This window comes from Artemia franciscana, unplaced genomic scaffold, assembly GCF_032884065.1.
Source record: "Artemia franciscana unplaced genomic scaffold, ASM3288406v1 Scaffold_1128, whole genome shotgun sequence".
NCBI lineage: Eukaryota > Metazoa > Arthropoda > Branchiopoda > Anostraca > Artemiidae > Artemia > Artemia franciscana.
In genome coordinates this window covers 16,804-41,428 of record NW_027062747.1, presented here as the reverse complement: position 1 = coordinate 41,428, position 24,625 = coordinate 16,804, and the positions used below count along the sequence as shown (strand labels likewise).

Sequence of the window (24,625 nt, the reverse complement as noted above, 5' to 3'; positions counted from 1 at the left end):
GCTTTGACATCCGTTTGGGGGGGGGCATGGAACAGATTTGTTAGAACTTCAATTACAAATGTAAAAGCTACCATTTACAGGGTATCTCAAATGAGGAAAGGTTCACTCTGGATTCTTACATTATTAAATTTTTACCGTTAATACTTACCTCCTTCATTGCTGCTGCAGAAAATTATGTCCTAATAAAATTTGTTTATTTTACTCAATAAGTTATTTTGAAAATTAACTTAGATTGCTGAGGTTAACTATATTGTCATGGAACTTATGTATAGATCTTTAATATTTAAAGAATTAGTCTAATTAAGTGATTTGATACGAAATGCTAACCATCTCGCAGTAAAACCAAGATCATCTAGTTAGGTCCTAAAGCCTAACTACGCGATTTTTTGGGTACAAGGCAAAGTGGAAACTATGGTGACATATATATTACTGGCTATATTGAGAGTGTCGGGATTCCGACACCTGTAGATACATCGAACCTCATTGGTCTGCATGCAAAATATTGATGTTTTTTATATTTTTCAACAGCTTCTAGCCTGTTGAAACGTGCTTGATATTTTTTCAGTCAGTTAACATTCAATGAATGAACTATATTTTAATCTTTTTTTTTGTCAGAATTGCTGACAAGCCAAAATCTTTCTGAATGAAATAGAGTAATGTGTCTGGGGGGAAACCTGTAACACTGATTTTGATTACCGAGAGTTATTACTACAGCAAATACTATTTTCGCTCTTCATCCTACCTGTATTTGATTTACCGGTGACGAAACTGTCAAATTAACAAACTCTGATTGTGCATATTACCTCTAGGGGCCATTACGGCATACTGCCATTTTTGGGGACGAAAAAACGTTCTAGGTACGCCATGCTTTTGGTAAAACTTGTTTTATCATTTAATGAGGATGTTTTTATTGAAGAGATAGAGAATTTAATGGAGAAATTTAATAATGATCATAAATATTAAGTAGTAATGGGTGATTTCAATATTGACCTTCGTAAAAGTACAAGCCGTGTAGATTTGCTTAATTCGATGATTTCATCACTCTAGTACCCCCTGTTAACTATTCCTACACAAGTAACTGATAAGTCTGCGACGCTGATCGATAAAATATTTGTGGATGGAAGGGTACTTGAAAGCTCATATGCTAATCTTTTACTTACGGATGGATCCAACCATCTTTTCTTCTTAGTAAAATAAAAATAAATCTTGTAGGATTATAAATAAGGTTGGTTAAATAAATAAAACGTTTTTTCGTGAATTAAGATAAAATAACTTTAAAAAAAAAAATTGAGAAAGAAATGGGCGATGCAGATTTTACTCCAGTTTTGAAGAAGATAACCCGTCGGTTGCGTATAATATTTTTGTTAAAATATTTACAAAGATATTGAATGAGACGTGTCCTCTTAGAAGACTTAAAAAAATTGAGAAAGAAATGGGCAATGCAGATTTTACTCCAGTTTTGAAGAAGATAACCCGTCGGTTGCGTATGATATTTTTGTTAAAATATTTACAAAGATATTGAATGAGATGTGTCCTCTTAGAAGACTTAAAAGGGGTAGAATGAAATTCCCAAAGAAACCATGGATTGCACAGGGTAATCTAATTTCTTTAAGTTCAAAAATTTAATTGTATAAAATATACCTAGATGAACCATAGGTCATTAGTTTTCAGCAATTTAAAAATTAGCGGAATCTTTTAAACGGGTTGAAACGGAAAGCTGAAAAAATGTATTTACAATATGGATTTATGAACCATAAATGTGATGTGAAAAAACATGGAAAACGGTAAATTCACTCCTGGGTCAAAAGGGTAAATCAGAAGTTATTAATAAATTACAATTAGAGGGGGGGGGCATTGACTACCCCAAAGGATGCTGCGAATTATTTATGTGAATATTTTTCTATTGAGGGAGCAAAACTTTGCGATGATGCTCGAAAAAGAATTAAGCGGCCTCCCAAAATAGTTCAGTCGGAAGTTCCAGTAGAAAATTTGTTGGTTTTTAATGCTTGTACTATAAATGAAGTGAGTGAAATGCAATCAAATTCAAGTGCTGTAGACGGGATTTCTTTTAAGATTGCTAAATCAGTTATAATGCCAGTTTTATGTAATTTGATTAATAGATCTATGGAAAAAGGAATTTCGCAGAAGTTTTGAAGGTCGCTAGAATAATACCATTGCATAAAGGAGGTAAGAGAGACGAACCTTTAAACAAAAGACTCATTTCTATCCTTCCTTTCTTTTCAAAAATATATGAAAGGTGATTGGATCCAGGCTAACTGATTACATTGAAAATAATAGAATTCTTATAAATACTCAATTTGGTTTCAGAATAAAATAATTCCACAGAAATGGCAACTATTAAACTTATTGACTGGGTAAATACGTCGTTTGAAGCGGGTCTGATTCCAGCTGCTTTATTCCTGGATTTGAAGAAGCCTTTTGACACGATTGACCATAAACAGTTATTACTTGGGCCGGAAAAAATCGGTTTGACCGGGAAGAGGTTGTCTTGATTTGAATCTTATTTAAGTGACCGAAAGCAAATTGTGATGAATGGGTGTTTACTTATGTGACTAGTACGGAAACTTGCGGACTACCCCAGGGTTCGACACTGGATCCGCTTCTCTTCTATATTTATTTAATAAACATCGTTTGAGGTGTTTTTTTTAGAGGAGGGTCAACCAGAAATGGACGCGCTTCTCTAATAATGACAAAGAAACAATATACGGTCATCAGATTCTAGATATATGAAGTAATACGCACTTTAGAGCACTTGGAACGAAAGTAAACATTTACCGATATTGATATTTTGAAGTCATTTATAAAATGTTTCGGAATTTCCTTAGGACCACGACAATCAATAAATTCATGTTTACTTCCTCCTCAAATCAATAAAAAGAATGTAGCAAACCTTACCTTGAACCCAAAGAAATGATCTGAGATAATCAAGGTTATCGTGGTCATTGTATTACAATCCCCTGAGGCTCTAGTTGAGTTTGTACTAACTACGCAGGTTGAGAAGTTATAGACTGTTGTTGTCCTTGGTTGGGTATAACATTCTGAGTAAGGATACTACAAGCTAGTACTTGCTGGGAGATATCACTATGTTATTAACTGAGGTTGGGTGTTATTTGCCAGCATTAATCGCATGTAGGATGGAAGGCCAAGATGAAGTATTACTTGGGCATGTCTGGCTGTTACTATATTTTAGCCAGCATCGATGACAATTCTGAGCATCATTTTTACCCAACATCGGTTGAGGACAACCCTTTAGGAGAATAATTACCAGAGAAAGAATCACTTATGCTTTGTTGATTACAAATCAGAATTTTTTGTTGGCATATTCTTTGTTATTTGGTGGTATTGCTGCACTGAAGAAAAAGATTATTTGACAATTCTCGAAGTATTGTCTGTGTTGCAATAAAGCGTAACTTCACATTTTTTAAGACTAGCGATCAGCACAGCACATTTTCACTCGTTCGAAACAACTGTAGACCTTGTCGAAACTGGGTGAATTCAGTTAATCCTATTAAAAAACTTCAAACTGATTCCTCAGGTCACTTTGCATTGATGTCTCCACCAGACAAAACGATTAATCCTCAAAACCAAAAACAATATGACCCTCATTCAGCAAGCTAAATTTCTTTTCTATGATTGAGTTTCTGGAAAATCTAAGCATGCGCTGTGTTTCTAGCGATTAGATTGGAAATCTGCCAAGTCTTGTTTCCAACAAATCTGTAATTAGACAAAATGATAATTGCGACGCATGTATATAAAACCAGTAATTTCGAATGCTATTTATCTATCACTCAGATAAAAGAAACACAAAAGCGATAATTAATTGAGTCAAAAGTGTCTATCGGCTTATTTCCTAGTAAAATATACTAAGTGGAAATGTATACTTACTGAATTTGTAGATAGTAACAAGTGAATCAGCAAATTGGTATGAAGACCTATCCTTTTCAGAGGCGTCATTTGGAGGGGTCAGGGGTGGGCAAATGCCCACCTCAGATTTTCCAGGGGGCCCAAGCTTCCACCACAATGGACCCTTTGCCGGGGACAATAATCCCTTATGTACATAATAATCCATTCTGTCCAATTGATTTGAAATTACTGCACGCCTATTAACCAAAAAGCATAATCACCTGACGATCCTTGGGGTAATTACGCTATTTGCTATTCATCATTGTACACTTTGAAAGTAGGTTAGATACATAATAAAATTCTCAAGTTCTGTCAAGTGCCCATTTCCCAGATGATCATATTAATATTATAAGTCCTGAATATTTGCAGTAATTCCTTTAAGTTGACAGATTAAAATAGGTCAGTTCCTGTCAAAAGTTTCGACGTTTATTTCTTTGTTTTAGTGAATATAAGCCACCGTTTTAGATTACTTGAGTCAGTTCTTATTCTATTTCTGTCCTCATCTTATGTACATTTACTGTATCGTATGTGTAAATAAACATTTTATTCTTGACACATAAACCTTATGAAAGTTAGAGACGATTGACATCCTCTACTGGTCGAACCCCAGATTGTAGGCTAACGCTACCATAAGACTCTAAAGACGAGAGCACAGAAAGAAGTAGAAGACTTTACATCATTAAGCCTATTAACTTTTTACTTAGGTAAATATAAAGGTATTTATAGCCATTAGCATTAGAACTCAAAAGGTCACCAAGCATTTGAAACAATTTGTTTCAAATTGTTTGTTTTTGTTTTTTGTTTCGAATTTTGACCGTCTATTAGCCGACTTTAACAGAAGGCTCACAGATAAATTGCCAGTGCTGAGCACACTCGAAGCCTTGTATCCAAGCTTGACCAGGTTTATGGACACAGAGCTGCTCAAGTGTTTCTCTGCTCTTTACAGCGAGCTGGATATCGATGACATTCTTCTCGAATCTCAAGCTGGTATTGCCAAGCATTTCTTGCTCGATGAGGAGAAAAAGCCGGAAAACTTCCTAGACATTGTCAACCATCTTCAAGCACTACCAGTGGCTTACTCAGAGGTAATTAAAGTACTTTCTATTGCTTCCACACTTCCTGTAACAACAGTAGGCAATGAGCGTTTGTTTTCTAGCCTAGAAATAGTTAAAAACTACCTGCAGTCTACAACAGGAGACAATCGTCTCAGTCACCTCCTCTTGATGTTTGCAGAGAAGGATTTAGTAAAAAATTGGACAATGACCAGCTTGTTGACGATTTTGCAAAGATGAAACCTCGGCGGTTCCCCTTGTAACCTTGAGTGTTGTAATATTTTTTTCTCTTTTTATGTTTTTCCTTTTTGTAAATATATTTGGTGAAGAAAAACCGAGATTTTGGTTACAACCCTCAGCATGTTAATGAAAATTACTTTCACCGACGTATTGTTTACTTAAGTAAGAAAGTTTCTCGCTGAGGAAGGCCAGCCTGTAGTCTGGTTGAATTTTTCACTTTCAGTTTAGTCACTTAACCTCGTTGATTGTGATCTTCGATGTTATAATTAATCTTAGAGATCAGTGTGGCTGAGTTCCACATTTGGTTACAAGCAACACACGGGTGCTGAAAATGCATTTTTAATTATTTAAAGAATGCATTTTGTTATTTAAAGAATTAGTCTAATTAAGTGATTTGATACGAAATGCTAACCATCTCGTAGTAAAACCAAGATCTTCTAGTTAGGTCCTAAGGCCTAACTACGCGATTTTTTTGGGTACAAGGCAAAGTGGAAACTATGGTGACATATATATTACTGACTATATTGAGAGTGTCAGGATGTCGACACCTGTAGATATATCGAACTTCATTGGTCTGCATGCAAAATATTGATGTTTTTTATATTTTTCAACAGCTTCTAGCCTGTTGAAACGTGCTTGAGATTTTTTCAGTCAGTAAACATTCAATGAATGAACTATATTTTAATCTTTTTTTTTGTCAGAATTGCTGACAAGACAAATTCTTTCTGAATGAAATAGAGTAATGTGTCTAGGGGGAAACCTATAACACTGACTTTGATTACCGAGGGGTATTACCACAACAAATAGTATTTTCGCTCTTCATCCTACCTGTATTTGATTTACCGGTGACGAAACTGTCAAATTAACAAACTCTGATTGTGCATATTACCTCTAAGGGCCATTACGGCATACTGCCATTTTTGGGTACGAAAAAACGTTCTAGGTAGGTCATGCTTTTGGTAAAACTTGTTTTATCATTTAATGAGGATGTTTTATTGAGGAGATAGAGAATTTAATGGAGAAATTTAATAATGATCATATATATTAAGTAGTAATGGGTGATTTCAATATTGACCTTCGTAAAAGTACAAGCCGTGTAGATTTGCTTAATTCGATGATTTCATCACTCTAGTACCCCCTGTTAACTATTCCTACACAAGTAACTGATAAGTCTGCGACGCTGATCGATAAAATATTTGTGGATGGAAGGGTACTTGAAAGCTCATATGCTAATCTTTTACTTACGGATGGATCCAACCATCTTTTCTTCTTAGTAAAATAAAAATAAATCTTGTAGGATTATAAATAAGGTTGGTTAAATAAATAAAACGTTTTTTCGTGAATTAAGAAAAATTAACTAAAAAAAAATTGAAAAAGAAATGGGCGATGCAGATTTACTCCGTGCAAATTACTCCGTATATGAAATGGGTTGTCCCCTCCGCAGTCCCACGCTCTTTACGCTAAAGTTTGACTCTTTGCCACAATTCTACTTTTTAAAACAACTAAAAACTTTAGCGTAAAGAGCGTGGGACTGGGGAGGGGACAACCCATTTCATATACGGAGTAATTTCTGTTCGTTTTAAGTTTTAATGTCGCTCCTTACTTTCAGTTAAAAAAACTAGTTTTTTTTTTATTTAATTTCTGAACGTTTTTGAATTAATGCATGTTTGATTTTGGCTCTCCGCACATAAATTATTGAAATGAAATTAGTACATTAATTTTTTTTTTGGCTATATGGCTTTCTCTTAGTTTTGATCAGACGATTTTGAGAAATAAGGGGTGGGGAAGGAGGCCTAGCTGCCCTCCAATTTTTCGGTTACTTAAAAAGGCTACTAGAACTTTTAATATTCAACGAACGTTTTTATTAGTAAAAAATATACGTAACTTAAGAATTAACTTACGTAACAAACTTTTATATTCTTATATTTTTATTATGTGTACGAGGGGGTTTGTACCCTCGTTAATACCTCGCTCTTTACACTAAATCGTAAGTTTTGTTCCAATTCTTAAAAATGACCCCTGAATCAAATAGGCCGTAGAATAAATAGTTGAAATCACTAAAAATATTTTAGCATAAAGAGCGAGGTATTTATCTCCTCCTAAATACCTCGCTCTTTATGCTAAAGTATTTTTAGAACCCTACATATGCGTAATAATCTCTGTTTGTTTTAAATTTCAATGCTATTCCTTACTTTCATTTGAAAAAACGTTTTCATGTTTATTTTTTCATTGTTTTTTTTTTATAGTAATGCTAGAAAATCCTGCACCCTTTTCATTGAATTTTTCCCCCATGGCATATTTCTCCAAGGAAAGATCCTCCCACATAGCCCCCTCCCTCAACCCTACCCCCAAAACCAAAAACATCCCCCTGAAAACGTCTGTACACTTCTCAATAACCATTATTATATGTAAACACTGGTTGAAGTTTGTAACTTGCAACCCCTCCCCCAGGGACTGTGGGGGAGTAAGTCATCCCCAAAAACAAAGTTATTAAGATTTTCGACTATGCCAAACAAAATGGCTATCTCAAAATTTTGATCCGTTGACTTTGGGAAAAAAATGAGCGTGGGAGGGGGCCTAGATGCCCTCCAATATTTTTGGTCACTTAAAAAGGGCACTAGAACTTTTCATTTCCGTTAGAATGAGCCCTCTTGCGACATTCTAGGACCACTTGGTCGATACGATGACCCCTGGAAAAAAAAACAAAAAAAAACAAAACAAATAAACACGCACCCGTGATTTGTCTTCTGGCAAAAAATGCAAAATTCCACATTTTTGTAGATAGGAGCTTGAAACTTCTACAATAGGGTTCTCTGATACGCTGAATCTGATGGTGTCATTTTCGTTAAGATCCTACGACTTTTAGGGGGTGTTTCCCCCTATTTTCCTAAATAAGGCAAATTTTCTCAGGCTCGTAACTTTTGATGGCTAAGACTAAACTTGATGAAACTTATATATTTAAAATCAGCATTAAAATGCGATTCTTTTGATGTAGCTATTTATATAAAAATTCAAGTTTTTAGAGTTTTGGTTACTATTGAGCCGGATCGCTCCTTACTACAGTTCGTTACCACGAACTGTTTGATTACATTGCAAAATAATAGAATTCTTATAAATCCTCAATTTGGTTTCAGAAAAAAATAATTCCACAGAAATGGCAACTATTAAACTTATTGACCGGGTAATTACGTTGTTTGAAGCGGGTCTGATTCCAGCTGCTTTATTCCTGAATTTGAAGAAGCCTTTTGACAAGATTGACCATAAACAGTTATTACAAGGGCTGGAAAAAATCGGTGTGACCGGGAAGAGGTTGTCTTGATTTGAATCCTATTTAAGTGACGGAAAGCAAATTGTGGTGAATGGGTATTTACTTCTGCGACTAGTACAGAAACTTGCGGACTACCCCAGGGTTCGATACTGCGTCCGCTTCTCTTCTATATTAGTTAATAAACATCGTTTGAGGTGTTTTTTTAGAGGAGGGTCAACCAGAAATGGACGCGCTTCTCTAATAATGACAAAGAAACAATATGTGGTCATCAGATTCTTGATAGATGCAATAATAAGCACTTTAGAGCACTTGGAACGAAAGTAAACATTAACCGATATTGATATTTTGAAATATCATAAAATGTTTCGGAATTTCCTTAGGACCACGACAATCAATAAATTCATATTTACTTCCTCCTCAAATCAATAAAAACAATGTAGCAAAGCCTACCTTGAGCCCAAAGAAATGATCTGAGATAGCCAAGGTTATTGGAGTTATTGCATTACAATCCCCTGAGGCTCTAGTTGAGTTTGTACTAACTGCGCAGGTTGAGAAGTTATAGACTGTATAGGCTGTTGTTGTCCTTGGTTGGGTATGACATTCTGAGTACGGATACTACAAGCTAGTACTTGCTGGGAGATATCACTATGTTATTAACTGAGGTTGGGTTTTATATTGCTAGTATTAATAGTGTGTAGGATGGAATGCCAAGATGAAGTATTCCTTGGGCATGTCTGGTTGTTACTATATTTTAGCCACCATCGATGACAATTCTGAGCATCATTTTTACCCAACACCGGTTGAGGACAACCCATTAGGAGAATAATAGCCAGAGAATAAATCACTTATGCTTTGTTGATTACAAATCAGAATTTTCTTTTGGCACATTCTTTGTTGTTTGGTGATATTGCTGTACTGAAGAAAATGATTACTTGACAATTCTTGAAGTATTGTCTGTGTTGCAATAGAGCGTAACTTCACATTTTTTAAGACTTGCGATCAGCACAGCACATTTTCACTCGTTCGAAACAACTGTAGACCTTGTCGAAACTGGGTGAATTCAGTTAATCCTATTAAAAAACTTCAAACTGATTCCTCGGGTCACTTTGTATTGATGCCTCCACCAGACAAAACGATTAATCCTCAAAACAAAAAGCAATATGACCCTCATTCAGCAAGCTAAATTTCTTTTCTATGATTGAGTTTCTGGAAAATCTAAGCTTGCGCTGTGTTTCTAGTGATTAGATTGGAAATATGTGTCTGCCAAATCTTGTTTCCAACAAATCTGTAATTAGACAAAATGATAATTAAGACGTATATATATAAAACCAGTAATTTCGAATGGTATTTATATATCACTCAGATAAAAGAAACACAAAAGCGATAATTAATTGAGTCAAAAGTTTCTATCGGCTTATTTCCTAGTAAAATATACTAATTGGAAATGTATACTTACTGAATTTGTAGATAGTAACAATTGAATCAGCAAATTGGTATGAAGACCTATCCTTTTCAGAGGCGTCATTTGGAGGGGTCAAATGCCCACCCCTGATTTTCCAGGGGGCCCAAGCTTCCACCACAATGGGCCCTTTGCCGGGCACAATAATCCGTTATGTCCATAATAATCCATTCTGTCCAATTGATTTGAAATTACTGCACGCCTATTAACCAAAAAGCATAATGACCTGACGATCCTTGGGGTAATTACGCTATTTGCTTTTAATCATTGCACACTTTGAAAGTAGGTTAGATACATAATAAAATTCTCAAGTTATGTCAAATGCCCATTAAGCCTATTAACTTTTTACTTAGGTAAATATAAAGGTATTAATAGCCGTTAACATTAGAACTCAAAAGATCACCAAGCATTTAAACAATTTGTGACAACTTCGACGCTAGCTTGACGACGCTATCCAAGCTTGACCAAGTTTATGGACACAGAGCTGCTCAAGTGTTTCTCTGCTCTTTACAGCGAGCTGGATATCGATGACATTCTTCTCGAATCTCAAGCTGGTATTGCCAAGCATTTCTTGCTTGATGAGGAGAAAAAGCCAGAAAACTTCCTAGACGTTGTCGACCATCTTCAAGCACTACCTAGAGCGTTTGTTTTCTAGCCTAGAAATAGTGAAAAACTACCTGCAGTCTACAACAGGAGACAATCGTCTCAGTCACCTCCTTTTGATGTTTGCAGAGAAGGATTTAGTAAAAAATTGGACAATGACCAGTTTGTTGACGATTTTGCAAAGATGAAACCTCGGCGGTTCCCCTATAGCCTTGAGTGTTGTAATATTTTTTTTCTCTTTTTATGTTTTTCCTTTTTGTAAATATATTTGGTGAAGAAAAACCGAGATATTGGTTACAACCATCAGCATGTTAATGAAAATTACTTTCACCGACGTATTGTTTACTTAAGTAAGAAAGTTTCTCGCTGAGGAAGGCCAGCCTGTAGTCTGGTTGAATTTTTAAGTTTAGTCACTCAACCTCGTTGATTGTGATCTTCGATGTTATAATTAATCTTAGAGGTCAGTGTGGCTGAGTTCCATATTTGGTTAAAAGCAACACACGGGTGCTGAAAATGCATTTTTACTTAGAATATTCGATCGATGTGCTGCCAAAACCCACATTTTTCTTACGCGAAACGAAGTGAGTCGAGGGGGGGGCAAGACAGAGTTCATGCCCACCCCAAGATTTGGCCTAAATAGCGCCTCCGATCCTTCTGTAAGGATAATTAAATGGAAAAAAAAGTTTTTTTTTATCTGCAAATAAGGAGCGAAATTAGAACTTAAAACGAACAGAAATTATTTAACAGTTCGTGGCAATGAACTATTGTAAAGAACGACCCGGCTCAATAGTAACCGAAGCTCTAAAAAATGGAATTTTGATACCAATAGTTACATAAAAAATCGCATTTCAATTCTGATTTTAAATATATAGCTTTCATCAAGATTAGTCTTACCTATCGAAAGTCACGAGTCTGAGAAAATTTGTCTCATTTTAGAAAATAGGCGAAAACACCCCCTAGAAGTCGTACAATCTTAAACTAAAATAACGCAATCAGATTCAGCGTATCAGAGAACCTTGTTGTAGAAGTTTCAAGCTCCTATCTACAAAAATGTGGAATTTCGCAATTTTTGCCAGAAGACAAATCACGGATGCGTGTTTATTTGTTTTTTTCCCAGGGGTGACCGTATCGACCCAGTGGTCCTAGAATGTCGTGAGAGGGCTCATTCTAACGTAAATTACAAGTTCTAGTTCCCTTTTTAAGTGACCAAAAAAATTGGAGAGCACCTAGGCCCCCTCCCGCGCTCATTTTTTCCCAAAAGTCACCAGATCAAAATTCTGAGATAGCCATTTTATTGACCATAGTCGAAAAACCAAATAACTATGCCTTTTGGGACGACTTACTCCTCCGCAGTCCCCGTGGGAGGGGTTGCAAGTAACAGACTTTGACCTGTGTTTACATTAAATAAAAAAGAACAAGTTTTTTAAATGAAAGTAGGGAGCAACATTAAAACTTAAAACGAACAAAAATTACTCCGTATATGAAAGGGGCTTTTCTCCTCAACGCCCCGCTCTTCACGCTAAAGTTTGACTCTTTGTCTTAACTCTATTTTTAAAACAGTAAGAAACTTGTAAGATAGAACAGTAAGATGAACCCCTCATGTGCGTAATAATCTCTGTTCGTTTTAAGTTTTAATGCTGCTCCTTACTTTCAGTAGAAAAAACTTTTCATAGCTATTTTTTCATTGTTTTTTTTCAAATAATACTGGAAAATCCTGCGCCCCCTTCATTGAAATTCCCTTCCCCCAGGAGCAGTTTCTCCATGGAGATATCCTTCCACGTAACCCTCCCCCCTAAACCAAAAAAAAACTGAAAACGTCTGTACACTTCCCAGTAACCAATACTATATATACACACAGAACAAAGTTTAATTTTCGTTAGAATGAGCCCTCTCGCGACATTTTAGGACCACTCAGTAGATACGATCACCCCTGGAAAAAAAACAAATAAACACGCATCCGTGATCTGTCTTCTGGGCAGTGTTTCCACTTCATGATGGCAAGTTTTCCGTTTTGGTTGACCAAAAATCCGTAAAATTCCGATGACTGAAACGAAAAATCCGTCAAAATTTCCGTTAAACAATCCTACAAATCCATAACAAAAATGTGTCCAAACAGAACTCTCGTGATAAGCAGTTGTTACAAGGAGAACAGTGTGCTCTGTTGAAACACTTCCTGGAGTTCAATGCTGTCCTCAGAAAAGTTTCCACCATATCCGTGAGCAGTCAAACGAGAAAATGAAGCTGAAAATTCTATTTATTCACCCCTTGAAAAAGGTGGTGTGAATGGGGATGGATAAGACGGCTGGACAAATAGTGCGCTGGCTTTTTGAATTTCACCTAGAATATCGTCAAGCCGAATTACGAATCAGTAAGTGCGTTCTCACCCAGAGTTGTCTTCCGAGTTCGTATCTTGTTTCTCCCTTTTTGCATTTTTAATGTAACTAATGACCCCCCCCCCCACGAAGATACCAAAATAGTTGTAAGACGGATTTTTACCAGTTCATGGATATTTTTCATATAGTCCATAATGTCGCCGAGTATCTCGTTGCCTGTGAATTGCTAAATGACTTCCACAACTATCTCATTGTGAAAAAGAACACAACTTCATGAGACCAAGTGTGTCAGTGACGCTTTTGATTCATTTGGACTAGAGTATATATCGTAACGCTCGTTTTTCAGTCTCTAAACTAGACTTTCTATCTGATCGTACAGCTCAAGCATACAATACTCTGTTGAGTGGTACACGAATCAGCCCGTTGTCTGAATAATTAGGCAACTAAGCTAACTCAGTAAAGATTATCCTTTTATCGTGATAGATCACGATCTGTAGTTCAGACCAGCTTCGGTCTGACTGCAACGTCTCCAGAGATTTATAGGCGAGCATCCCAAGATATACCTCTTCCAAAGCAAGGTATTACCTGACATTTTCAGGGTCCAACTTTAACGCAGACGTCCCTCTGACGTAGGCTGCTTTTGTAAACTTCATTGCCAATATACAGATCAGCAGCTCCACTTCTGTTTTTATATGATGGAAGAGCGGCTTTTCACTATAGAAGAGTGTCTTAAAATAATTGAATAATTCCTGAACATAGCTTTCAAATTCAAAATGGATTCTCAGAAGTGGATTAGCCAACGCTGCTGCAGCTCAATTGTTAGCATGATTAGGGTCTTCGAGGGCTACCTAGGCACCTTGATTTAATTTTTTTGTATCTTGAATAGAATTTTTTCAGCGCGCAGAGTGACAGAATCTTTTTATTACATTCATTTAACAACTCAAATATTAACAAAGATTTCAATTTCTATTTACTTTGTCAAAGCAAGTTGAAGCGAAATCCAGCGCTTCCACTTGTTTCTCTTTAAAAATCTTGCCAGGGATCTAAGACATCCTGAAAAATCTTGCTCAAGAAGTCCAAAAATCCTATCGAAACTCCACCTTTATAGAACTTTGATAACCTTTGTTGTGCGACTTAAGTGTTTGTAAGGATATACTTCCTTCTTTTTAACCTGGAAATTACCCATGAAAATCGAAAAACTTCATGAATTCAAACATCAGTTAATGCTAATGTCCACTTTATCAAATGCAACAAACAGACTAATAGTTGGCATTACATAGAAAATAGCTTCTAGGCCTCATATGATTTGTAAGCCATACTTATGATAAGCACTAAGCAGATGAAAACAAAATTGGTACAAGCTTTCTCTCTTATACAACCTTGACACAAAGCAAAGTTCAATATAAAATAAAAGTAAGAATAGGTGTATTTTGATTTTGTTCACCGCCCTCCCACTATAGCTATTTCGAAGAAGTAAAATAGTCAAGGCAATTCACAGATTTTCAGATTTTTCTGTGGTCTTTTAGGAGTACAGTTAAAAATAGACAAAGAATTAAAATAGATCTTCAATTGTGGCTATATTTCATACTAAATTCCTAATTCTCGCTCCAAACGGCAATCTGTATTTTCAAAAATCTAAAAAAAAAACCTACCAAGGTCAAAAAATCCTGAATATTAGGATAAATCCTGGAAAGTTAAAGCACAGGCGAAACCCTCAATGTAGGAAGTATCACTTGCTAGGCCAAGCAAGTCTTTTTTTGTGTCTTTTTTTAAATATCTTTCTCTGTTTCCATTGTCGAACACCGACTTTGACCCATTCTGGAGAAGCAACTAACAGCTAAAATACCAGCCGTTTAATACCCGCTAAAAGGTGATTTCTGCCGGTATGGTTAAAATAAAGTGGCATGAATAAAATCAAATAACTGGCTAAAATCATATTTCTAACTCCTATTATGTGATTTTGGTTGCTCTCTGCTATTTTAAGACTGTCATACTTCTGCGAAATTCCACATTTTTGTATATAGGAGCTTGAAACTTCTACAACAAGGTTTTCTGATACGCTGAATCTGATAATGTGATTTTCTTTAAGATCGTATGACTTTTAGGGGGTTTCCCCCCTATTTTCTAAAATGAGGCAAACTTTCTCAGGCTCGTAACTTTTAATGGGTGTAACTGATCTTGATGAAACTTATATATTTAAAATCAGCATTAAAATGCGATTATTTTGATGCAACTATTGGTATCAAAATTCCATTTTTTAGAGTTTCGGTTAGTATTAAGCCGAGTTGCTCCTTACTACAGTTCGTTATCACGAACTGTTTGATATACTAATGATTACTGGGAAGTGTACAGTCTTGGCTGAACTTTTCGTTAAGAAGTAATGATGCCTAGGCTATTTTTTAAAAAAAATGGATTTTTTACTGAGAACTTTTATTGTAAGTGTTTTATTGTTTTTTTATTTTCTTTTCTGAAGACGGCCCTTAGATATAGGGCCGAAATATTCAAATAGGTTTTGTTGGTTCACTGTCTTAGGAAAAAAGTCCTCATTATTCTCTCTTTTGTAGTTGTATTATGGAAAGTCAGTGTGGTCTTCGTCATTATTTAAGAAATAAAACAAAATTTGAATACTAATTTTTTTTGCAAAATGGCTTTCGCATAGTTTGAATCGGATGATTTTGATAAAAAAAAGGGGGGCGAGAGAGGAGACCTGGGTGCCCTCCAATGTTTGGTTACTTAAAAATACAACTAGATTTTTTTACAAACGTTTTATTAGTAATAAACATACATACCTTACGAATTAACTTACGTAACGAACTTCAATATTTTCATATTTTCATTACGTATGTGGAGGCTCGCCCCCTTGTCAAAACCTCACTCTTTAAGGCCTGAATTTGGTCCCATATCTTTAAGAATGATCCCTGAATCACAAAGGCCCTAGAAAAAATAGTTGAAATTACTAAAAATACTTTAGCGTGAAGAGCAAAGTATTGTGGAGGAGACATATTTCCCTACATAAGTAATATTTTATGTACGTTTTAAGTTTTAATGCAACTCATTACTTGCAGTTGAAATAATGTTGTTTTTTTTTAATAACGCTAGAAAATCCTGCTCCCCCTTCATGAATATTATCTTCCCTCATGAAAAATTCCTCCATGGAGGGATCCTCCGTCATAACCCCCTCCCCTCAACCCACTCCCACCCCAACGCGAAAAAGTCACCCTGAAAATGTCTGTACATTTCATAATAACTATTACTATACATAAACAATGGTCAAAGTTTGTAACTTACAGCCCCTCCCCCAGGGACTGTGGGGGATTAAGTCGTCCCCAAAGACATAGTTATTATCTTTTTTGACTATACTGAACAAAATAGCTATCTCAAAATTTTGATCATTTGACTTTGGGATAAAAATGAGCGCGGGAGGGGGCCTAGGCACCCTCCAATTTTTTTGGTCACTTAAAAAGGGCACTAGAACTCTTACTTCGTGTTATAATGAGCCCTCTCACAAAATTCTAGGGCCACTTGGTCTATACGATAAGCCTTGAAAAAAAATGATTGGTCTTTTGGCAAAAAAATACGAGTTTCCACATTTTTATAGATAGGAGATTGAAACTTCAACAGTAAGGTTCTCTGATACGCTGAATTCGATGGTGTGATTTCGCTAACATTCTATGACTTTTAGGGGTGTTTCCCCCTATTTTCCAAAATAGGGCAAATTTTCTCAGGATCGTATCTTTTGATGGGTAGAACTAAATTGGATGAAACTTTTATATTTAAAATCAGGATAAAAATCTAATTCTTTTGATATATCTAGTAGTATCAAAATTCCGTTTTTCAGTCTTTCGTTTACTATTGAGCCCCTGAGCTACAAAAATCGTTTAGTTGGAATAAATAGCTCTTTTGAAGGTACTTTAAAAAAAACTAAAAAAAATCTGTAGCCCAAATTTGTGTCTTAAGTATTATATTTTCATTATATTTTGTGATATTTCATTAGAATTAGTACGAGAAACAGATTCTACTTAGATGAAGAATGGCATAGGCGTATAACAGACAAGCAGCCTACCATATATATATATATATATATATATATATATATATATATATATATATATATATATATATATATATATATATATATATATATATATATATATATATATATATAAACAATCAAGAGAGACAAAACTCTACAAAAAGAAAACTTCAAACGAGACGACGGCCAGTAGAATTAAAAGACTAAAACAACGCGGATATTTCGCCTGTATAAAACAAGGCGTCTTCAGCACAAGATAGAAAATTAAAAGAAAACTAATCTAAAAACAAATAAAAACTACCACCAAATATAATAAATACAATTGTCGCTACTTATCCACGTAGAGAAAAGCAGCTATGCGAGTTACTTCAATGAGAATCAAAGAGCAACTGAGGAAAAATTTATGAAAATTGAAACTTAGTTAATTATTCTGTTGCGAAATAATCCTCTTGTGAGCTAACATTGAAGCAACTCTTTTTGGTCTAGTGGGTAATCTTGTCCCCTGGTGATTGTGTAAAATTTAAATTCCCCCGTCGACTATTGGTTTATTTTTTAAAAGAATATCATAAATTGGGTCAATATTTAAATTCCCTGTGTCTCTATTTATTGAAATATTAGCAAATATATGTTTTTTAATTTTTATAGCCTCCCTCGCCCACTGAGAAAAAGCTCTATCATTAGAAATAGCTGTAGCCTCATCAAATTGTATAAAATGTTCAGGATAAAAGAATGTGTGTTCAGCTAGAGCCAAAACAAAAGTTTCGGGAGGCTTTCTTAGTTGTAGGGTTTTTTCTATTGAGTTGCGATGCTCAATAAATCTTTCAGTAAATTGTTGGTGAGTTCTACCAATATAAAACTTTCCACAGGAACAAGGAATTTTATATACCCCACTAACTAAATCTCCCCGGGTTAAATCCTTCCCAGAATTAAGAAAAATACATAATGGTCTCACTGAAACGAGTATCAATGTTATGATGTTTACCCAAAATTCTTTTAAGCATCTCCCCCAAAGTAGGTACATAAAGTAAAGAAATGTAAGTTTAATTCTTTGCACTGTGAAACCCCAATAACCCTATTGTTGTGTTTAATGCGTCTATTTTTTATTATTTTATCAATGAATTTAATCGGGTAGCTATTACAAAATAAAACATCCCTCAAATATAACAATTCAGAATCTAAAAACTCCCGGGAACAAATTCTGAAAGCTCTATCCACCAGTGCAATCACAACCCCTCGTTTCACTGAGATAGGGCGGCAAGAGTGAAAGTTCAAATGCCTATCACTGTGGGTAGGCTTTCTATAAACTGAAAAAAGTAAATGGAACTCACTTTTGATCAATAAGATATCCAGAAAAGGTAGTTTATCACTTTCTTCAAACTCCACTGTGAATTTTACGTTTTTGTCAAAACTATTTAAATGTTTATGGAAAAGGTCTAAAGACTCTAAACCGTGTTTCCAAATGCAGACCACATCATCCATGATTCTGCCCCAGAAACAAGGAGAGAGCCTAAAACTGTGTATGGCGGAGGTTTCAATAGATTCCATGAATGAGAATCAAAATATATACATAAATATATATATATATATATATATATATATATATATATATATATATATATATATATATATATATATATATGTATATATATATATATATATATATATATATATATATATATAGTATCCAGGGAGAATTAATAGTAATCTATAAAATATAACTCATATTTATTGAACAGTGTCAAATCATCACCACATTTTATCAAAACACAAACTACGGACATGAATGTCTTAAGACGAACTCTAAATACAAACTAAAAATGATATGTGCACTTAAGAGATTTACCAGTGTATGGTAGGGCAGACTAACCAATCAGAAAATGGAACCACAAACTAAATTTAAATTATTCATAAATTAAGAATCAATGGGTCAGGATTCAGGTAGCCAGTGCGATGAATTGCACAGAATATTAATACGAAGCCAAATTATTTTCTCTTGCAAAATCAGTATATTTCAATTGCCATTGAAACTGGGCTAACCTCTACGAGGAAATTTAAAGCGTGATTAAAATTAATTTACAGGTACATACATAAATAATTACCTTAATTCGCACTTCGGAGCGATAAGGTCCGATGAATCCGTGTTGCTCCGTGAAAAAAAAGGAAATATAAGAGCAAAAGGAAAATTTATCGGATGATGAGAGGAACGGACCCAATAGTCAACAGATTACTGCAATCTAGCAGAACTTTTACAAGTAGATTAAATAATAATAATAAAAAACAATTTTTTAACTGGAAGAAAGGAGCCACATTAAAACTTAAAACGAACAGAAATTACTCCGTGTATGAAAGGGGCAGTTCCCTTCTCAACGTTAATTATAACTTTACGCTTCAACGTTCTTTACGCTAAATTTTGACTCTTTCTCTCAATTCTACTTTATTAAACAGTAAAAAACCTTTAGCGTAAAGAGCGGGGGCGTTGAGAAGGGAACTGCCCCTTTCATACACGGAGTAATTTCAGTTCGTTTTAAGTTTTAATGTGGCTCCTTACTTTCAATTAAAAAAAACTAGTTTTTTTATTTAATTTCCGAACGTTTTTGAATTAATACATGTTTGATTTTGGCTCTTCGCACATAAATTATGAAAATAGAATTTGCATATTAATTCTTGTGGCTAAATGGCTTTCTCTTAGTTTTGATCAGACGATTTTGAGAAAAAAGGGGAGGGGGGGGGGGGGCCTAATCGACCCAATTTTTTCGGTTACTTGAAAAGGCAACTAGAACTTCTAATTTTTAATGAACGTTTTTATTAGTAAAAAATATACGTAACTTAAGAATTATCTTACGTAACAAACTTTTATATTCGCATATTTTTATTATGTATATGAGGGGGTTTGTCCCTTCGTTAATGCCTCACTCTTTACATTAAAGCTTAAATTTTGTCCCAACTCTTTAAGAATGACTCCTGAATCAGAAAGGCCGTAAAATAAATAGTTGAAATTATTAAAATACTTAAGCATCTAGGTATCTAGGAGATGAACCCCTCATATGCGTAATAATCTCTGTTCGTTTTAAGTTTTAATGCTACTCGTTACTTTCAGTTGAAAAACTTTTTCATGTGCATTGATGCTTACCGCTATTCGTAATAATAAATAAATAAATATTTATTTTTTCATTGTTTTTTTTATAATAATGCTAGAAAATCCTACGCCCCTTTCATTGAATTTTTCTTCCCCCATGAAATATTCCTCCAAAGAAAGATCCTCCCACATAGCCCCCTCCCCTCAATCCCCCCAACCCAAAATAGTCCCCTGAAAAACGTCGGTACACTTCCCAATAACCATTACTGTATATAAACACTGGTCACAGTTTGTAGCTTGCAGCACCTCCCCTGGAGACTGTGGGGGAGTAAGTCATCCCAAAGGCATATTTATTATGGTTTTCGACTATGCTGAACAAAATGGCTATCTCAAAATTATGACCCGTTGACTTCTGGAAAAACTGAGCGTGGGAGGGGGTCTAAGTGCCCTCCAATTTTTTGTCACTTAAAAAGGGCACTAGAACTTTTCATTTCCGTTAGAATGAGCCGTCTTGCGACATTCTAGGACCAATCGGTCGATACGATGACCGCTGGGGAAAAAAAAAAAAACAAATAAACACGCACCTGTGATCGGTCTTATGGCGAAAATACGAAGTTCCACATTTTTACTTTTACTTTTACAACTTTTACAGTAGAGTTCTCTGATACTCTGAATGCGAAGGTGTGATTTTCGTTAAGATTATATGACTTTTAGGGGTTGTTTCCCCCTAATTTCCAAAATAAGGCAAATTTTCTCAGGCTAGTTACTTTTGATGACAAAGACTAAATTTGATGAAACTTATATATTTAAAATCAGTATAAGAATCCGATTCTTTTGATGTGTCTCTTAGTATCAAAATTCCGTTTTTTCGGGTTTCGTTTACTATAGAGCACGGTCGCTCCTTACTACAGTTCGTTACCAGGACCTGTTTCATTACTGCAATCTACTTGACTATCACATGGTTGCCGGTGCTTTTTTTTTTACTTAGATACAAGTCTTCAAGATCTGCTTAAATTTTCAATTAAGACAGGGTCACGTAATAAACTGACAAGGATGCATCCAGAATTTTTCTTCTTTTTTTGGGGGGGGAGGTTAACAAAATTAAAAAAAAATTGAAAAAGTTGTTTATATGCATTTTGTCTGTGATTTTACATGGTCAGACGAGTTTTCGGGGGGGGGGACAAACCCAGTGCCTCCTCCCTGATTACGACCTTTTACGAAGAACTTTCAAGTTGAAGCTATTTTCAGTTATAAAAATTTTAAGACTAATAAACGGTTAGCAATTACATGTTAACATATCAGACAGAAATATGAAAATCAATGGCAGATATATCCATGAGGCTGTCCATAATAACTAACTGACCACAAGAGGCAGTGATACTCCTTATCGGGGTTGGGTGAGGTCCAAAAGGGTATTTCCAGGCTACAGCCTTTCCTAGAGTTCACAGGAAGGCGCTCAGACACAATGCAAGCTTACTTCCAGGACAATTGATTGCATTTTGGATGGCTCACACTTTCACAAAAAAAGAGAAAGAAGTACTGAAAAATATAGAGCCACCTTTGTTGATATTTTGCCACAATTCACCCTCCTCAAAACTAAGTCAAAGAATTTCCTCGGGCAAAAATCGCCCCGAAAGTGTATCTTTTCTTGCTTTAAACGATGTTTGTCGTAATAATGTTAAATGACCCATGATTAGAAGGGGATTAGAGGGTAAGATGGAGGAGGGTGACAAGTATTCCGGCCTGGACAAAACCAAACAACACGCAAGAAAATATAAAAAGTTGGTTTCCATTTATAATGCCAATCGGATGAAGGCTGTTGTTGATGATAATACACGGAGCTAACTGGTAAGCTGTTTGATGGCTGTTGGTTAATGTAGCCATGAGAAATAAAAGCTTTTGGGGGGTTTTGTAAGACATTAACTGCTTAGGCATTACCAAAGCATTCCGCAAATTAAGGCAATATTTTTTCTTGCCTTCCGCTTTAACCGAACTCAAGAGACTTCATAAATAAATGAGAAACTTGTAGCCTAAAAACCCCTCAAGTTTACTTCCATCCCCCATTGGGAAATATTCCAATGGCCAAATTTTCATTTGATATAATTTCTTTCGATTTATATGGGGGCACTGGTGGCCTACCAAACTCAAATAATGGCCATGTATGCGTACTTTCAGTAGTAGACCACTTTTCAGGATTTACGGTTGCTAAAGCTTTAAAGGACCAAAGTGCCTTTACTACAAGTAAGGCACTCACAAAATTATTTTTATGGCACTTGGTATTAACCAAGCGACATATAGCAATCGTAAATTCTGTCGGTCCCGGTTTTGCTACTTTAGGCACTTCCAGGTAAGCTAGGACGAGATGAAAGTTGGCAAGCGTGTCAGGGACCGGACCAGATTAAATTAGAAATAGTAATTTTCCCGATTTGACCATCTGGGGGGGGGAGTGGGGGGCCGGTTAATTCGGAAAATAGAAAAAATGAAGTATTTTTAACTTATGAGCGGTTGATGGAATCTCAATGAAATTTGATATTTGGAATTATATCATGTCTCAGAGCTTTTATTTTAAATTCTGACCAAATCTAATGACATTGGGGGGGGGGGGGAGTTGGAGGGGAGAACCTAAAATCTTGGAAAATGCTTTGAGTGGAGGGATCGGGATGAAACTTGGTGGGAAAAATAAGCAGAAGACCTAGATACGTTATTGACATAACCGGAACGGATCTGCTCTGTTTGGGGGAGTTTGGGGGGGGGGGGGGGTAATTCTGAAAAATTAGGAAAAATGAGGTATTTTTAACTTACGAAGGAGTGATCGCATCTTAATGGAATTTGAAGTTTGGAAGGATATCGTGTCTCAGAGCTCTTATTTTAAATCCCGACTGGATCCGGTGACATTGGGGGGGGGGGGAATGAGAGGGGGGGCTAAAATCTTGGAAAACGCTTAGAGTGGAGGGATCTAGATGAAACTTGGTGGGAAAAATAAACACAAGTCCTAGATACGTGATTGACATAACCGGAACGGATCCGCTCTCTTTGGGGGAGTTGGAGGGGGTTAATTCTGAACAAATTAGAAAAATGATGTATTTTTAACTTACGAAGGAGTGGTCGGATCTTAACGAAATTTGATGTCTGGAAGGATATCGTGATTCTGATCTTTTATTTCAAATTCCGACCAGATCCGATGACATTTGGGGGAGTTGGAGGGGGGAACCTAAAATCTTGGAAAACGCTTAGAATAAAGGGATCAGGATGAAACTTGGTGGGAAAAATAAGCAGAAGACCTAGATACGTTATTGAAATAACCGGAACAGATTTGCTCCGTTGGTGGGGGGAGGGTTAATTCTGAAAAATTAGAAAAAATGAGGTATTTTTAACTTACGAAGGAGTGATCGGATCTTAATGAAATTTGAAGTTTGAAAGGATATCGTGTCTCAGAGCTCTTATTTTAAATCCTGACTGGATCCGGTGACATTGGGGGGAATTAAGGGGGGACCTAAAATCTTGGAAAACGCTTAGAGTAGAGGGATCGGGATGAAACTTGGTGTGGAAAATAAGCACAAGTCCTAGATACGTGATTGACAAAACCGGAACGGATCCGCTCTCTTTGGGGGAGTTGGGGAGGGGGGTAATTCTAAACAAATTAGAAAAATGAGGTATTTTTAACTTACGAAGGAGTAGTCAGATCTTAATGAAATTTGGAAGGCTATCGTGTCTCAGAGCTCTTATTTTAAATCCCGACTGGATCCGGGGGAATTGAGGGGGGTACCTAAAATCTTGGAAAACGCTTAGAGTTGAGGGATCAGGATTAAACTTGGTGGGAAAAATAAGCACAAGTCCTAGATACGTGATTGACGTAACCGGGATGGATCCGCTATCTTTGGGGGAGAGGGGGAGGGTTAATTCTGAAAAATTAGAAAAATGAGGTATTTTTAACTTACGAAGGAGCGATCGGATCTTGATGAAATTTGATGTTTGGAAGGATATCATGTCTCAGAGCTCTAATATTAAATATCGACCTTATCCGGCAAAGGGGAAGTTAGGGGGGCGGAACCTAAAATCTTGGAAAATGCTTAGAATGGAGGGATCGGGATGAAACTTGGTGGACAGAATAAGCACAAGTCCAAGATAGGTGACTGACATAACCGGACCGGATGCGCTATCTTTGGCGGAGTTAGGTGGTGGGGTTCAGTGCTTTGGTGAGTTTGGTTCTTCTGGACGTGCCAGGACGATGAAAATTCGTAGGCATTTCACGGAGTTGTACAAATTGACTCGATAACCCGATTCGAACATCTGGGGGGCTGAAGGGAGAGGAAAAATTGGAAAAATTGAAGTATGTTTAACTTGCGAGTGGGTGATCGGATCTTAATGAATTTTGATATTTAGCTTGACCTCGTGACTCAGAGCTCTTATTTTAAATCCCGACCGACATTAAGCCTCTGATTTTCCTTTTAAAGCAATCTATTGATTCTTAGAATTTTGCTAGAGCTCATACCATATGAGCTCTTAGCTCTTCCGACCTCGTCACAAGTGCCATATGAGCTCTTAGCTCTTGTTGAACTACGGAATTCTCAATGCAGTGTCATCAGATCATGGAAAAATTTTGTTTCGAAGGCTACAGGGGATCTAATGCAATGTCT

At 36.0% G+C, this 24,625-nt stretch overlaps 1 protein-coding gene across 4 annotated transcripts in view; it reads right to left on the bottom strand.

Annotated features, from left to right (window-relative positions):
- LOC136042341 (RNA-binding protein 25-like) overlaps positions 1-24,625 on the bottom strand; it is an 87,323-nt gene that overhangs the window by 49,739 nt on the left and 12,959 nt on the right. For 2 of the 4 annotated variants that reach the window (XM_065727304.1, XM_065727306.1), the window contains exons 2-4: positions 15,669-15,813; positions 8,935-9,769; positions 2,917-3,735 (exon numbers count right to left, since the gene is read on the bottom strand). In XM_065727304.1, the coding sequence (XP_065583376.1) occupies positions 2,917-2,964 (48 nt within the window). In that variant the 5' untranslated portion in view covers positions 2,965-3,735; positions 8,935-9,769; positions 15,669-15,813. The remainder of the gene's footprint in view (positions 1-2,916; positions 3,736-8,934; positions 9,770-15,668; positions 15,814-24,625) is intronic. The other 2 variants (XM_065727307.1, XM_065727305.1) reach the window with 2 other exon arrangements.